At 33.5% G+C, this 17,416-nt stretch overlaps 1 protein-coding gene across 4 annotated transcripts in view; it reads right to left on the reverse strand.

Moving 5' to 3' along the window:
* The window catches only part of LOC128193054 (rho guanine nucleotide exchange factor 11-like), a 53,547-nt gene that overhangs the window by 5,596 nt on the left and 30,535 nt on the right, over positions 1-17,416 (reverse strand). The window contains exons 13-39 of one of the 4 annotated variants that reach the window (XM_052866249.1): positions 16,939-17,040; positions 15,884-15,949; positions 13,919-14,029; positions 13,630-13,734; positions 13,194-13,365; positions 12,676-12,781; positions 12,318-12,483; positions 12,082-12,196; positions 11,486-11,599; positions 11,203-11,247; positions 9,960-9,986; positions 9,148-9,231; positions 8,707-8,815; positions 7,684-7,767; positions 6,383-6,466; positions 5,769-5,813; positions 4,914-5,089; positions 4,215-4,361; positions 3,797-3,876; positions 3,382-3,504; positions 2,761-2,878; positions 2,324-2,484; positions 1,877-2,126; positions 1,681-1,756; positions 1,428-1,541; positions 949-1,064; positions 126-235 (exon numbers count right to left, since the gene is read on the reverse strand). In XM_052866249.1, the coding sequence (XP_052722209.1) occupies positions 126-235; positions 949-1,064; positions 1,428-1,541; positions 1,681-1,756; positions 1,877-2,126; positions 2,324-2,484; positions 2,761-2,878; positions 3,382-3,504; positions 3,797-3,876; positions 4,215-4,361; positions 4,914-5,089; positions 5,769-5,813; positions 6,383-6,466; positions 7,684-7,767; positions 8,707-8,815; positions 9,148-9,231; positions 9,960-9,986; positions 11,203-11,247; positions 11,486-11,599; positions 12,082-12,196; positions 12,318-12,483; positions 12,676-12,781; positions 13,194-13,365; positions 13,630-13,734; positions 13,919-14,029; positions 15,884-15,949; positions 16,939-17,040 (3,006 nt within the window). Of the gene's footprint in view, positions 1-125; positions 236-948; positions 1,065-1,427; positions 1,542-1,680; positions 1,757-1,876; positions 2,127-2,323; positions 2,485-2,760; positions 2,879-3,381; positions 3,505-3,796; positions 3,877-4,214; positions 4,362-4,913; positions 5,090-5,768; positions 5,814-6,382; positions 6,467-7,683; positions 7,768-8,706; positions 8,816-9,147; positions 9,232-9,959; positions 9,987-10,738; positions 10,787-11,202; positions 11,248-11,485; positions 11,600-12,081; positions 12,197-12,317; positions 12,484-12,675; positions 12,782-13,193; positions 13,366-13,629; positions 13,735-13,918; positions 14,030-15,883; positions 15,950-16,938; positions 17,041-17,416 lie in introns of all 4 variants that reach the window. The other 3 variants (XM_052866248.1, XM_052866250.1, XM_052866252.1) reach the window with 3 other exon arrangements.

Raw genomic sequence — 17,416 nt, forward strand, 5'->3', positions numbered from 1 at the left:
ATACACTACCATTCCCAGATTATGTCTTAGCCACTAATAAGTGGAGTAAGCAAATATTCTGTGTTATATAAGCCTTGATTGTTTTGTTTTGTTTAATGGATGAATTGGATTAGGAGACACACTACCTGAAGGCGCTGGGGGACCTCGGCCGTGGGGATATTGAGGACCTCCGCCACTAGCACCGTCTTCTCCTGCAGGTGCTCCTGTACTGTCTCGTCGAGGCGCCGGATCTTCTCTGGATGAAGCGGAGAGAAAAATGACACTCAAAAATCATGCACAGACCCACACTAATTCTGCTGTTATCCGAGACAACACTAATTTCAAAGTTAGTTCTATAGGTGGATAGCTCATCTATAACATTGTGAGAAATGTCTCCTTAATACAGATCCAGTGTCAGAGAGAAATTTTTGGTCCCAAAAATTCATCATTTTCGATACCAGTAGTTTGTAATTCAAAGAAATGTCCTTCGCAAAATACAAATTTGATTTAGAGCTGATAATGTAGAAAATTGACACTGTCACAATGCTATAGGTTGACTTTCAAAATTGCAAAATACTGGTAACAAAAACATAACAGCTGATTTCATGTCATGCCTGCCATACGGTGTTAGTAGTATAAATATAAGGTGACACACTGCACTAAATGTTCAAACTCTGAGGTCTAAGTGAACCGAGACATATATCCTTTATAAGAAATCTCAACTATAATTTACTTGTGAAAAATTTAATATTGGAAACTTTTTTTTTGTCTTTCAGACCCAAACTTTACACACAGCAAACTGCAAGCCTGGAGTAAAAAAGGTAAGAGAGTTGAACTTGGGTGATGCAATATTTCCACATAATACCCCCATGTAAGCATTACTGTACACAGTACCATATACAGGTGTATAAATACATGACTGTGTGTGTATATGTGTGATGTCTGATAGCAGTGGGTGCTGGGATTTACCTAGCGGAGTTAGAACAGGCTCGGCTTTCTGAGATAACGGATTCTGCACAGTGATTTCATCTGGTTGGATGATATCTTCCTCATAATCCTCCTCCGCTGTCCTCTCAGCACTAGGCCTTTATAACACAAGAACATTTTCATAAGAAACTTGCATTGTATGCGAACAACAAATTCTTTCAAAACAAAACTGTATGTCACATCAATGGAGGGAAAAATTATCACGCTTCTTAAATTTCATATCTCCATTCTGCATTTACAATATAGATTACATCATAATGTGATGAAAACAGAAAAAACAACCAACTATTAAGAATAACAAACTGTCATTAAAGTAACAGAAAAAAACTGGTAGCAATCAATACATAATGTATCTTACAAACATGAATATTTCCATTTATTTCATTACAGAGACCTCACAAAACAGAACAAAATTTTCCCACAAAGAAAAATTTTGGTCCGGTCAGTGTGTGGGGCATTACCTGCGGATGATCTGAGGGGGCTCCACTGCCAGCACATCTGTCTGGGCTGGCTCCTGGGCCTTGTCCTTCCTCTTCTTGTACGACTCCGCTGCTTCCTTGATATGTCTAATCCATCTAATTAATGAATGGAGAAGGGAAATGTTTATACGTATAATTGTAAGCATTAACAGACTTTAGATCTTCAATCATTGTTACTGTAATATTAGAATCCCCGATCATTTTTCCCCTCCTGTGATTATCAAGAATGTCTTACTTTTTCTGTTCTTCTGTGGACGATGCAGAAAGTTCATAAATCTGAGTTTTAGATACCACAAAAAATGCCTTTTTATCTGAAAAAGAAATTTCATTTATATCAAAATCAAATTTTTAATGATACTTCAGTTCATACATACAGGGATAACTTGATTATACAACATGTTATTAATTCTCTATATTGATATTAATGTTACCGGTTGCTTTGCTGTTGGTGTGAAGGACATTTTCCAACTTAAGCAGTGGACTAAACTGATAGCGACTGTCCTCTTTACCGGCCACCAGTTGAGTGGACTGTTGCCTGAGAACTAGTTTATCGTCCTGTTTCTGAAATAGCACTAATAAGTCCTCTAACAACACAACATGACAGTCCACTGACTTCCTCTGGTTAATGTTCCAGGTTAACGTGCCGTCCAGCATAAGCTTGTGTTTAGTGAGATCCAATTCCTGAAATTAATAAAAAAAAAAAAATCAATGCTTCCATCCAAGTGTCAATGGACCTATGAAGACTTTGGTTACAGACAGTCATAATGATATCATTGTTCCCTGGTGATAGTCACTACATGAAAACTGCAATCCAGAATCATGAATACAGGCTTTATACAAGATAAGGTACAGATAAAATGTACAAATTATGTATTTACCTTAAATTCAGGACTGTCCATCTGTTTTTTGTCAACTTTCCGCTGCAGAAGCCTCAACTTATTCCTGTTTTCACAGTCTTTCACTGCCTGATTTACATATGCTAAAATACTTCTACTCAACTTGACGGCTCGTTCCAGCCGAGAATACTCCTCTGTTGAAGCTATACATGTATATAATGAAACGACAAAACAGTCAGTCTCAAACCATATAGGAAATAGATTTATTTTTTAATTCTAGACTGTCAGAAGCTAATTTCCACATAGACTTCAAAAGTTTTAAAAGTGTTTAAAATGTTTATAACTTCAATATATTTTCAACAAGTACAGGAATGTTTAACATATACATGTATTTACATCTAGTAGTCCAGTACTCAAACTACAAAATGCACTGGCAGTGTTAAACATCTTCAATAATGGATGCTATGAATAAGACCTACTCTGAGTATATTTCATAAGATTTTCAATCAGCAACGGATACTTGGTGAGACGCATCATCTGTGTAGGAATCAAGTCTCGTAACTGTAGCCGACGCATTAACGGACTACTTTCTGCTTCCTACAAACACATAATGAAAATAACAACATGAGAAAAGCTGTCAATATGACAACAAACCAGGTTTTTTTATTGTTTGAACAGTATCCATAATCCATTTGTCAATCCTGAATTGAATAACACTTCCTATGCAGAGAAATGTGGTACTCTATATACAATAGCTTGCCAAAAGATAATTGCCAAAAGATAACTAAGATCAACAGGTTGTATTTTTTTCATGAATTATCAAAAATCAAAATCCAAGAAATATGCACATCTCTGATATATGTTCAATTGATCTGCCAAACATCTTATCTTGAAAACTGTATGAGGAGTTATCCGTACAAAAGGGGTACCATTTTGGCAGCTGCCCTACCACCTGCCTGTCATTTTTACTATTTTTACTATTTCAATAACTGGTTTTTTTCCTTTGGTTAATGAAATTTGTTAAAAATTACTTACTGCAAGACAAACATCTACACTGATCTTCAAAATCCTACAGCCATTAAAAACTCAATAACACTTACATTTAAAAAGTTGGCCAGTTTATTGTCTTTTCTCTGTTTTGCCCTCAGCAGATCGAGGGCATATGACTGGTTCTGACAAAATGTGGCACAGCCATTACGGAATGCTTCTCCCTCAGTCTCAAACTGCAAAAGTCCAAACAATGAACAAAATCTTAACAGCTAGAAAATACTGTTTTGAAAAATATTTTGTAAATTATCTCAAACTTGATGACCATGAAAATATTGCTAAATATTTAAGGATTCAAGATAGCTTTTAAAATTAAAACAAAAAGTGGTTGGAACTTTCAACTCAATTGAGACATACTTATGAAATACATTATGATTATAACAATGTTCAAGATATCCAAATTCAGCTGTACAAGTAAATGATTGGTTAATCACGCAGTTCTGACCATAAAATGAAATAAATACTTACCCGAGCCAATAAAATATCCCCAACCTCAATTACTACTGAATTTTGTTTCTTCCTCTCTTTCATTGCACAGTTCATTGAACCTAAGAATAGAACAAATACATATGTCAATATCTCAATTCAGTACATATCAACTCAAGATTTATTAATTTACATGTGACTGTAGATCTAAACATACTTGTTTGCAAATGGTATACAGTAGATTCCTAATTAAACGCGAGGAATTATCAAAATCTTGCCACTATTTTTGACAGTTAAAAACTATAAGCTACGCGCATCAAAGTTCCATGTTCGCAATTTTATATTCTCGCGATTTGACTCAAAACAGTGGAATCACGGAATTAAGAATTCACGTAATATAAGGAATTTACAGTACACAAATCCTTTATAAAATCAAACATTATAAATATAAAACTCTTACTGTGTAATGTGATCATCTCTTCTAGGTTAGGGAACAGTACTTTAATCAATTCATTGGATATATTTGGGTCCTGGGACATAGGTTTATAAAATAAATTCTGTAATATTTTTAAATTACGACAATGTGTTCTCTCCGTGTAAAACAATTCTGAAAAAAAAACCAACAACAATAAAAGTATTAATGATGGCAGTTTCCATCCATTTAAGTAAAAAATACAGATCATGTAAAAATTCAAATACAGTCAAAATGTGTTACTGTGAAATTTCATGATTTCGTGTGGCACAATTTTCATGGAATTTGTGGGTACCTCTCATCCACAAATAAACATCATCCACAAATTGATAAATTAGGGTTATAAAGTCATATTTCCATTTGTAATTATAAGAGCTAAAATACACAAAATTATGTCCCCACAAACCAGTAAATTAAATTCAAGCAATCCACAAAAAATGGCCCCCACAAATTTTAATGATTCCACAGTATGTAAAACTCCATGGGACCAAAGGAAATTTTTTTTGAGATATTCATATACAATATTAAGGTTAAACTGCATGAAGAAACAGTGACTTGGACATTCGACTCACTTTAAAATATACGTGGTACATGTATATGATATATCGATGATGGGGATAAGAAACTTTGACTGTACTGTACTGATACTCTGAACCGTTGAGTTTGAAAATAATTGTGACTACTTACCATTAATTACTTCTAATCGTTTCCTATCTTTTGGTCTCAATCTTTTGTAAACATCCCTAGGATAAATAGATTCTAAGGGAGGTAATTCATTTTCCACTTCAAAGTCTGAATCGTTCTCTATCGTGTGGGGGATATTATTGACGGCATCCATTGAACTACTTGGACTTTCACCACTCCTGACAAATAGAAACCAAGGTTAATACAGCTGAGTCTCATCAAAGTATCCATACCAAGCAAACCGAAACTACTATCCGACAAGCAATAATAAACATCATATTTCAAAGTGATTATCTGACAGAATAAATTTTATTTGAAATCAAATTGAAATTTTTTTTAAAAGGTTGCATGGTCAACACAGAGCAATCAAAACTGAGTAAAATTCATAAGATTTACAGATGATGTGAAATAAATACAAGTAAACCATGCTCAATTCAAACCGATCTTGGATCATGTTTGGAGTCAATTCACATGAACAGCTGATGAAGGGAATGATAACTTGACTACCAGACATAACCATGATGTAGATGAATGCAATAGGGATTTACCATTATAGAATATTGGTATAAGACTGGAATTTACAACGTACAGTTTTACGAGCCAACTTTTTTATATAGTACCAGTACGTGCAGTAAACAGAAAATTCTTGGATTGCATGACTGTATGATGACTGTTCAACAATAGATAATGAAGTATTCATTTTGATTAAAAAAAAAAAATTAAAATATATGTAGCAGTTGGTAAAATAAGTATATGTATCTTTCCTGCAAGTGTACATTCAAAGGAAGATATGCGTTGTGAAAGTATTTTCATACAAAGGACCAGACTGTATTACTGAATTGAATAAAGTTCTACAACCTGGCCTTCAGCGAGGGAACAACAAGAATGTCTTTCATAAGATCCCTGCTTACAATAAAACTTACAATCAGCTAAATCCTAGCTATACTTAAAAGCTTAATAAGCATATTAAGCATGCAATGATTTTTTTATAAATCATTTTTTAGTTATCATTCTTTCTTGCTACTGGTAGTTTTTAAAAAGTGACCTAGCATTAGATGAATTACACATTAATTCACATAAAAGTCAATATTAAACCTTTTTGTTATAAGGAGTTTTTATGAAGATTAAAATTCTTTTTTATGAACTTGTATATCAATTCTCATATAAACTTTTTAAAAAAAAAACATCATTCCATACTTTTAATTCTATATAAGTTTATTTCAGGCTCTATGCAGATCTATTTTGAGTTGAAAAGTTTGGATGTCACATGGACCTATGCTGTCATAGATGTTAATGAATTCCTAAAAATTTGTTTGTCAAGGGGATCCTTATGATAGATAAATATATCAGCTCTAAAGATGCATCACATCATTTATTATTTTTCTACATTTCAATATGAGTGTTTTTAAGTAAGTGTGGGTGGGGTTGGGGGGTTGGGGGTTGGGGGTTGGGGTGGGGGTTGTTTGTCCTACCTGACACTAGAGGATGAGGAGCTGTGAGAGTTGGGCGTGTTCCCTTGGAGGGCCTTCATCAAGTTATCGTCTATCTCCACATCACTGAAACATTCAATTCATATCATGAATTTGTAGTTTAAAAATCAAAAAAAAAATTTACTGCTCAGCTTCTGTGGATCAAAAAAAAGTCCCAAGTGCTTTGTGTTAAAAGAAACTAAAAACATGTAGATATAACAAAAGTAGGGTGATGAACTTCAACAGTGAACGAAAATCAGAATATTGAAAAGGGCATACATTTGAAAATTTGTTGCTATTAAATTAGAATTCAATTAAGATAAACCATTAATCATTTTCTACGTATAATAGAACAGAAGTGACATGAATTTATTTGAGCGGTGAATGTGAAGGATTACAGAAGCAGTGACACTGGACAGCAATTGGAAAAACAGTGTTAATCAAAAATACAATACCCTAACAGATTCCCAGCCAATACAGGGTTAGTCAAAATCCAATACCTGAACATTCTCTGACAGCCACACAAATAATTAGTTAACAACCAGTACCATTCAACAGAATATGGCCAAATATATCGTGAGGTTTACCGTAATTTTCCCAAATTGTTTAAAATGTTTGGAAAATGCTTTAAACACTAAATAGGTTTTCAGACTTCAAGAATCAGTTTTGTGTGTGAATTTCTGAACTCATCCCCACATGCTTGATTTAAGCTTAACATCTGATATTTTGGGTTTCCACATTTATTTACCGGGGTAAGATTTTTTTTGTCCATTGCATGCCAGAACAAAGTAGAAAGTAAGTCTTATTTTGGAATTTGAAAGTAAATTCATGCTGGTAGACTGTATGAAAATAAAAAGGTACATGTAAAAATAAATGAAACTTCATGCTTATTTTTTCTTTCTTGGAATTACATATAGGCTTAGATTTACAAAAGCTGAGACTTAAAAAAAAAGTCAACAGCAACCTTTGGGTCTTCATTTACTGTACAAATGTCTTCTTTACTCCCAAAACCAATTCACACTAAATCAATTATGTTAAATACCACTTGCACTAAATCCAGTTAAATGTATTATGACTTGCACTAAATCCATTTACATGACTAAAATCATGATATCTGTATTGCATTACTTAACCTCCACTAAAACCTTACCACAAAAACCCCCCCAGAAAACTGGATGTAATTTGTACAGTGAAATGAAACACGTATTATCAAAGAGTGGACATTCTCATCACCACAATCTGATAATCCCCAGGGATTATGTCAAAATCAGTCAAGAAGACACATGCGATTGATTTCACATCACCTTTTAACGCGACGCTGTTTAACTCTGCCTTTCTGGTCTTGCCGACCCTTTAAACTTTCGGATCGACTGATCTCGGTGGATTTCCTATAACAAGGTTAACAAAGGAAAATAACATCCACATTACAAAAAAGTCCCAAGTCTTAAAGTGAAAATTTTTTTTGGCTTACACTGTACTTCTTAAGTTTTGACAGTTACAGCCAGTTGAGATCTAAAATTTTAAACAAAATGTCCTTTCCAGAATATAAAATGACTTAATTTTTGGTATAATTTTGTAGAGATTTTTTAGTATTTATAGTCAATGTTATATTAGCTTTGGCCAGTCATACGTGAAGGCTGCTGTACATATTTTACAAGACTACACATGTACCTTTAATAAAAAACATTTCGCAAGAAAAGGTAAGCATTAATTGAACAATACTCGCTAACGTTTGACATGGAGAGATGTAACAATGCACTGAATTTTTTTTTTGATTTGTTGCTCATATCTTCTAATTTTCATTTTTTTTAAAAACAAATTACTCAACAATCAAGCTTTCATTGATTGGCGTTGATATAATGCTGTATATTTTACTACAATACTTGCACTGGCCCGAGCTGAATATTAGAAAATTAGGCTGTCACCACAGGAAAGAACAGAAAAGCTCAGAGAAACACCCAGCTCTTCATATAAAAATCCTTCTCTTTCAGAGATGACTTTGATCATTTACTGTACATGTATATTTCTGAGCTATTCTCTTCATTTTGAAGCAATTCTACTATATAGATAGCTCTGTCTATATATATATATATATAGGCAGCTTGAAATGAAACTATCAAATTCTGTAATAATGCCATCCATTAATAGCCCTCAGTTTGTGATATATCTAGCATCCCAAATTCTCAAAGCATATGTACAAAGTATATACTGCTCTCTAACAAGCTTCGCGTGTTTTGTGCATCGTGTGCAAAATTTGGTATGTTTTCTGATTAACATGCATCGATCATGAGGACTTCTGAGTGCATATTGGGGTCACTGAGACCTACTTATTGGTCATTTCCTCCACGCTCGGGCTCTTGTTGCGGTCACCGGGTCCCTCTGATGGTGCTTTGTCGTATCTTTTGATCAAGGAATCCACTGTATGCATAGGTGTGACTGCAAAAACCAGCAAATCACTTTCATAATGTTAATTCATGAAACCATGAAACAAGTTCAAGCAAAACTGTCAGCTAATTCTAATTATCCATTATTTCAATCACCAAGAATGAACTTAATATTAAAACATTAATACATTTCAAGTGAGTGCCATTGATTTTGAAACTTTTATCTTTGCTAATAAAACTTGATGCTTTTTCCCAGCAAAAAAGAATATATGATCAGACTTTCAGCTTGAGAGAGCTAAAAAAAAAACCCAGCAATACACATATGAATGCAAGTTCCTTAGAAAACAGGGACAAACTATGTTCTTGGACGGACACTGGTTATACCTTTGTCATCCTCCCGCTCGTCCCTGACCGGCTGTATATTGAACGTGGTCGGGGTGACTGGGCCGGGACTGGACGCTTCAGACACTGAAACGAAAAGGTCAAGGTTAAATGACATCAAACAGGGTCAAGGTTGAATGACTTCTAAGAAGGTCAAGGTCAAACAACTTCATCTACAGTGAACAGTGTTTGCAAAAGCAGACAGTTTTGTTCTTTTCTTGTCATCAGTTAAAATTCCTTCCCCCGTCTTGCAAATGAACTAACTATTTGGATGCAAATATGAATGAAACAGGAAATATTTAAATAATGAATTGATGGAAAATTGAACTCAACAGATTGAGAAATATATTCATCTCAAGTAACGATGCATGCATAAAAGCAATTAGATCCAATACATTTTATCATGCTACATACATTTTGTTGATTAAATCAAAATGATAAGAAATTTTCATTTTCTTTCAATCCAACTACTTGCATATTCAATGTTTAACTCAGCATGCCTTACTTGATAAAAGGAAACTTGATCATGAATAATCTCAGTCTCCATAGACTAATCCCTCACAAATCACAAAGTATATACAGAAATACATATACACACTTTTATAACATGACTTTAAACTGCAATTTTGCAATTCATCATCTATCAAGATAGTATGGATGCTACATATTTTTTTTCATATCAGGTAATTGATAGAAGGTCTCCAGTCAATATAAAAAGTGATTACACAATTTGAATGAGAGAGCTATATTCTGGAAATACAGGTTTGGAATGGCAGATCACAAGCAAAACATTCCTCCAGACATTCATAAATTACCTGTCAAAGCCAGTGGCACATGGAACACTTGTTAAGATAAAAGCAGAGAGTTGTGTTAGTAGCTAGCCTACAATGTCTAAATTAGTCATCCCTGTCTATAAATACTCGGTTAAAAAAGTTCACAAGAAAGTGGTTAGTTGCCAGTCGTTAAGATCAATCTAAAATTCAGCCTTGCAAATATCAAAATTAACTTCTTTGCTGTATTCCTTTACCAATAAATAAAAAAAAATAATGAAAGATATAAAGAAAAAAAAAGTCAAAATTAATATTGAATGTGTGACAATAGATTAATGAAGAAATGCGATGCAATGATATGAATGTTGATTCTGTGTCACATAACCTTGTCAAAAGCTGTTACGCTATGCTGGACAAATTTGAAATTTCAATCACCATTTTAAAACATACTACAACATCTTAAACTGAGAAAAACTTTATACCTCAACTGAAAGATTGAGATCAATACACGAAGTCTTAACTTAAAAATTCCATCCACTGGTGTTAAACTGAAACATGCTTGGCGTTTAATACTAAACTACATTGTGATGACTAAAATACACCTTGACAAGTACACTGTCTAGTACATATGTATAACACTAATTAACATGTTATTTTTTTCATTTTTCTGTTACAGTCATTTAGTATTCTGTAAGCTATTAAACAGTGCAGAATACATCTGTACAATGGTGAACTTTAGAAGACATTAAGACATGTAGATGTATAGATCTACTTAGTACCGACAGATGTTTAAACATGTAGATGTATAGATCTACTATTGATACCTGCAGGCCAGAGCTCGGGGAGAATGAGCTTCACCACTCCGTGACTGCCTGTATACACAGAACAACAAAACATGGTCATCCAGCTCAACATTACATTGCATGCAAGACCATGCCAGGCCAGAATGACTTAATACAGAACTCTATCAATTCTCTGCATGCACAGAAAAGATCGTTAAGCTGTTAAACACAGAAAACAGAATACTAGTAATGTTGTAAATACCTGGTACATATACTGTTATTAAAAGAATTGAGGGCAAAATTAAGGATACAGATTGTCACTACAGCTTTGTATGTTCTAACCCACCTACTGTATGTTGAAACGTCTATAATATACATGTATATACACCTTGTGTCGAATGTCTGGCAGCTTAATTGACTGCATGCATCAAGAGGTTATAGGCCTATTAAAGCTTTATACGCCAAAAGTTAAAAACAATGGGTACTCCCCATACTTATTTACATACCTGATCGACTTAGTATTTGTTCTATGCTAGAGGTGGAATGTCTGTCTACAAGAATGACTTGATAATCAGCATTGGGATCACACAAAATTGGATCTTTGTCGTGGATTTAGAAGTTGTCTAACTGACATTAAGCGAAATCAAAGGGCCCCTATCCCAGGGAAGTTTTTGGTTTGAGCGCTGCCTCATACACCATTAGTGAAGAATAAGAACTGCTCATCCCCACCCCCCACATTAAATTCATATAAATATTTATAAAGCATGAGATTATTCATAAGGGGCTTACCTGCATGTGGTCTTGGAATATTGAACACAGACGAGGGAGGCCGATTCTTCTTCTTTTTTGGACACTGTTCTTCTAAAGAGTCTAAACAGTACCTGTGTATCCATTGTTCACAATCTGAAAAAAAAATGTATTTGTAATTGTTAACATGTTCTGCCCTAGTACAGTAGTAGTAGTCCATTATTTATAGTAATATGTAGTTTAAGGTAAGGACAGAAAGACAAACCAGAAGCAATACCAGGTATGCACAAAATATTTTAGTTCTTTCAGGGACATTTTAAAAACTTAATTCAGAACATTTAAAAATCATTTTCACTAATCTATACATGTTTTACAGTATCCTACAGATAACAATGTACTTGTACACTGTAGATTCGTAATTAAACACGAAAATTTAATATCTATGTAAAATGAGAAGTACATCCCCGGAATTTTAAAATCTCGCTTTTATTTTTCGGACAGATGTAAACTACCGGTAATGAAACTATGATAAAAATTTGGCGTTTGCGATTTTATATAATCGCGATTTGAGGCATAATGGTTGAATCACAGAGGTCAGTACTGGCATAAAATAAGGAAACAACATGATTGTCACTTACTAGAACACTGGTAACCCTGGATGCCGACACCCCAGATCAACTCCTTACAAAACAGGCAGTTCTCCACACGAGAAAAATGCTGGGGCTGAAAAGTGTGTCCTTTTTGTGTCAGCGTCTGAAAAAACAAAAAACAAAAAATACTGCTCAAGACTTGAATAAGTCCTTACTCCTGGGATTTAGAATTCAAAAGTTACATGTAGTGTCTGAATCAACTGATGCAGTGTGAATATTCTTACCCTTTTCCTCTGCATGAGAATTTTCTTCTTGTCTTTTGCCACAAAACTCTGAACTCTCTCCATTGAGGAGTGCTTTTTATCCACCATGGAGTTGTGCCTGAGGAATGTTGCTAAAGCCCATCCTATAGCATGGCTTGTGTCTGGTTTGCTATCTTCATCTAGTTGTCTGAAATCAAATGCATAATCAAATAAAATAATCATCAAAATGTAAAAAGGAAAAAAAATGACACAAAATTTACATAAATTTAGGTTTTTTAATGCTGCAGACACACTGAAATAACTTTCATGCATATGAAAGCAGCTGAGGAATACACATAACAGATTCATTTGTTTCACATTGCCGATAGTTAACACTCACGGGACTGTATCAAAGTATGGAGACAGTAACTTTAACACTGCTTCTGTTTCGTCCTTTTGCTTCATATTTGGAGCAAGATTATTCAGACCATACATGTTTCCAAAACCTAAACACAACAGAAAATAAATTGAAATTAAAAATAAATAAGGTCTCCAGATATATAGCAACATCTGTATCATTTTGATTACCAGTAAGTAAATGATATAAAGAGAATGAAGCAAATTCCAATAGTTGGTATTGTTAATAAAGTGTAAAACTTCAGTTTAATATGTGTCTACACATGCATTTTAGTATTATGTATCATATATGGAATCATGAGTATCATTTGCATTTAGCGATATTTTTTTGTGACTTCATGTCAGTGTGTACTTAAATTGTGTTAATTACATGTCAACTGAAAATCTCTTCAAAAAACAAAGGCAGGAAGAAGATGAGTTCATTATCCCTATGTCAACTACATAGTAAATTGTAACCCATGTAAAATCAGTTACGATCAATCTGACATTTGACTTTCGTACCTAGACATAGTTTGCTGCGGAATTCCTGCAAACTGTTTGAGATCTCAGCCTGGACATAATTACGCGCTCCATTGAACACGGTCCTCAAGATGTCGTCTTTCTCTGAGGATTTGCTATTGAGGATATCGTCTATCCTTTCCACGAGGACTGGGTCAACTTCAACCTTCAAAGGCTGGAAGAAGAAAAATCCAGTTATTGCACTAAAAACCTTTTTTTTCAACAATATGACATACATTGTACGGGTGGATAAAATCTCTACCAAGTGTTTTGTGCTTCCAATTTTCTTCATGGACTATTTATTATATAATTGTATAATTTTTCATGATGCCTAATAGGTTCCAAAGTTTTTTTGGCTTTCAATAATTCTTGTATTTAGTAATGATAATAATTGTTTGGTAATTTTTATCAAGCATAAATTGTTGTAAAAAGCCTTTACCGCTCCATTTGCAAGAAACGTTGAGAAAATCTCAAAAGCCCACTTCTGCATATCCTTAATGTTTCCTTTTGCTTGCTGGTACACATTTGTTGTGATGTAGAATAACTGTCAACGAGAAACAGTAGCTTTTATCATCAATAGAATTATTAGACGTATTCTACACTGTTAAAGGAACATAATCAAAGCACTGTTTCCTCTAGATACGAAACAATCTGTATAAAAATAATCCACACTAAAACTAAACTGTGGTTGATGGAGTACTAATACATGTACTAGTACTTAGTCTTACCAGTGCACCGCCAGGAGATTGATGTTTCAGGACAAAGTTGAGGAATACAGACATATGGGCCGGCTTGCCTTCCAGCTGCCGCAAGTCGTTGAAAGGCCCGAAATCATCTGACTGAAAAGGGGAAAAAATGCCAAAAGAATGAGTTTAATCATCCATGAGCAAAGAATTTATGCTATTAAGAATACTATGGCATTTAGTAAATAAGTGTGTAAATACTCCATTATATATGTTAAAAGTCATTCTATCATTGCATGGGACTCTTATATTTTTCATGCAGATTCATTGTTAGGGAAAAGTTTTCAGTATTAATTTATATTACTAAGATAATATACATGGTAGAGAACTGCAAAATGCATTCAAAGGGAAGCAAGTATCGTCTTACAAATGAGATTAGTCCCTATATGTCATTTTTCAGTACAATAAACTTTGAAATCTGATATTCCAGTAATCACGGTAGATAACATTTTTACAGCCATGTGTACATATATATACAGGTTACAATATGTGGTTTTAAATACAAGGGTAAATATCAATATACATAATCATATTAACATGAATTAGACCATATATCCCATTGCAAAGTTATAGCAGCATGGCTGAGTAATTGTTGAATAGATGAATCTTAACATATGTAATAAATACACAAATGTACAAAGCACTGTCACTAAAATTGAATACCGGTAAATGTTAAAGAGCAAAAAGTAGAAAGTTTGTAATTATCATTTAAAGCAATATGAGCTGTATTTTTTTAGAATTTTATTTTGTAATAAAAACCTGCTTGTATGCTTTGTCTGCATGTAACTTAAACTTTTATGATAAATAAGGTTGGAAAAACTCATTAATCTTATTCAGAGGAAAGATATCTCTTCTAAGGAACATATAGCAAATCAATTTTTGTACAGGACGACAATAATTCAATTTCGCTCCAATTAAGGCTCCTTGACGGCCTTTTCACAAAAATTTGGCGAATTTTTTTTTTAAAAAACATGATATTTTTGTCATTTTAGTAGAAAATAAAATTTTTGTTAAAAAAAAAATTCACCATGAAAATTGCAGCTCATATTGCTTTAAGTAAGTTAGTTCAAGTACCAGTAGATATCCTTTTCGACAAGCAATTGTTATTACCAGTAAGTTGCATTATGTACATGTAGTACAGAAGCTAATGTATGTTTGATAACAGATAAAGTCAATTTCAAATCAATTTGAATTTAATTGTCTGGAAAAGGCTGTGTATCAGATTATTTAGGTGTCAGAAATATTTGGCGATTTTAGTGATAAAAATAATTACTTTTTCAACTTGGCAGTAACATACATATCTTTTCGTAAAATTCAAATTACCAAATGATCTTAACAAATTCAAGACATTTAACGGAAATCGCGGAACTTTTGAGAACTTCCAGATATATTTTTTTTTTTTCTTCTTAAGCCAAAATTTTTCATACACCAAAATAACCTTTGTAGAATAGTACCTGAAAATAAAAAATTGACGATAAATGAAATCATGATTTAAAATGGTGATAAAAGTGGAATGGGACACTCTGAGACACTTGTAAAAATAAATTTCATCATACTCAAAACATAATGAATTTTATATTCAAAACTAATGACATTAAGGCATTTACAATAAACTTGCCACCTACATACATGTTTAACAAGCTGACTAATGCATAAACTTATTTAGCTACACAGTAAAAGGCCGATGATAAAAAAAAAAGTGTTAATTTCCTGAATTTAAATGAAAGTGTGTCACAAGGCAAAGGCGTATGTCCCATTCCTCCTTTATAAAGACCAAAATGACCCTAGCATAAGTGGGTTAAATCTGAGGGCATGATGGATTATGAAGACTTTGGCGAGTATATGACGTGGGTGAAATAGCGCCGTAAAGAGTTGGCATGGGTTTGACCTCTAGCCTCATGCTCAGATACAGCTGTGTGTGAATCAGAAATGTAAGTAAGTAACGTTAACCTCTGCCTGAGACCTGGCATTAAGGGGTGTAGTGGACAGAGACGGTGGTCTCCCATTGGCTGTCACCTGGAGCAGGAAGAAGTCAAGAAATCAAAGACAGAACATTTCTTCTACACTGTTAACTCAGTTGATGACTACTATAGACTCCTTATACGTTTAATATTTGATACAGATTTAATATCTGTGTAAAATCGCAAGAAAGAGACACTGCAGATTTCTGATTAAAATTCTCACTTTTATTTTTCCGTAAGATGTGAAAAAATATGGTGTTTGCAATTTTATACTTAAAAATTTATGTTTTTGATTGAAACCGTGGAACTTAATTCTCGTGTATTACAAGGAATCTACAGTATGCAGCAGGGTTAGCAATGAATCTCATTTAAATGACTTCATATCAATGTTATTTTTTAGTTTTCACTTTAAGGATTTGGGGTTTGAAAGGTCAGTTTTGAATACTGTTAAATAAGTTAATAAAACAGACAAAACACACCATAGAATAAACAATTGTGGATTAATTTCAGCAAGGAGAGACAATAATATCATTTTTGTAACAATTCCTGGGACTAGCTGCAGCTATTCGCCATCACCTTGTACTAATTAAACGCCACTAAAGACAGAGATCCTGCATATCCAATTTCCATCAGAAAATCTCCTACATGTTTCTAAGAATAATGTATCATAATTGATTTAAATAAAAAATTAAATGGGACAATGCATGAAAGAAAACAGGCAAGTATGTTTTATCACAAAGGTATTTTCAATTTTCTAATACACATGAAATTATACATGTACAATATACTAATGTATATAACAAAACAGATATTCCATCATTTTACAGAAAACATAAAAATCATCAAATTTGCATAACGGTAATCTAATTACAGAGTGCATAAAATAAAACTATACATAACATGAGTCTCTTTTATAACAGACCAAAATTTCCAATTCAAACAATATTTTTAGAGAATAGCTCTTTTTGAAGCCCATTCCACCTGTGTGCATTTTGTGTCAGGTTTGACTTACTTCCCTTTGATCGTTCTCTAACGCTCTATTACCTTGTTTTGCATGTCTTCATCAGAGCTGAATTCGTCCTCTTCAGCGGCAATGATCGGCTTTTGTGGTTGACCAATGGAAGCTTGACTGGTCTGACTTATTTCCTGAAAGTACCGTTAAACAGTCTGAGAAACTGTGAATCACTCTTTGCATATTCATAACAAGAATTTATAAAACACATATACATAAAACTCTTTCTATAAAAGGAAGACCATATCTGTCATTTCAAGTCCTTCATATCTTTATACCTAGTCATATTTAAAACTCCCACAACAATGGACTTGTTTTTCCTGGTACTCTACCCAAATTAATAAAAAAATTTCCTTTATGCTAATTCATGCCCTAGTGCCTGACTAAACTGAACACACTCATGCACTAACACATGTATATACACTGTATAACTTGGGTTTTTTCTGTTGGTGCAAGTTCTTCTGCTTTGCTTCTAAAAAAAGGCTTATCAACTTTTTTATTTTCTGCAAT

Source organism: Crassostrea angulata, chromosome 7 (assembly GCF_025612915.1).
Source record: "Crassostrea angulata isolate pt1a10 chromosome 7, ASM2561291v2, whole genome shotgun sequence".
In the NCBI taxonomy this organism is placed as follows: domain Eukaryota; kingdom Metazoa; phylum Mollusca; class Bivalvia; order Ostreida; family Ostreidae; genus Magallana; species Magallana angulata.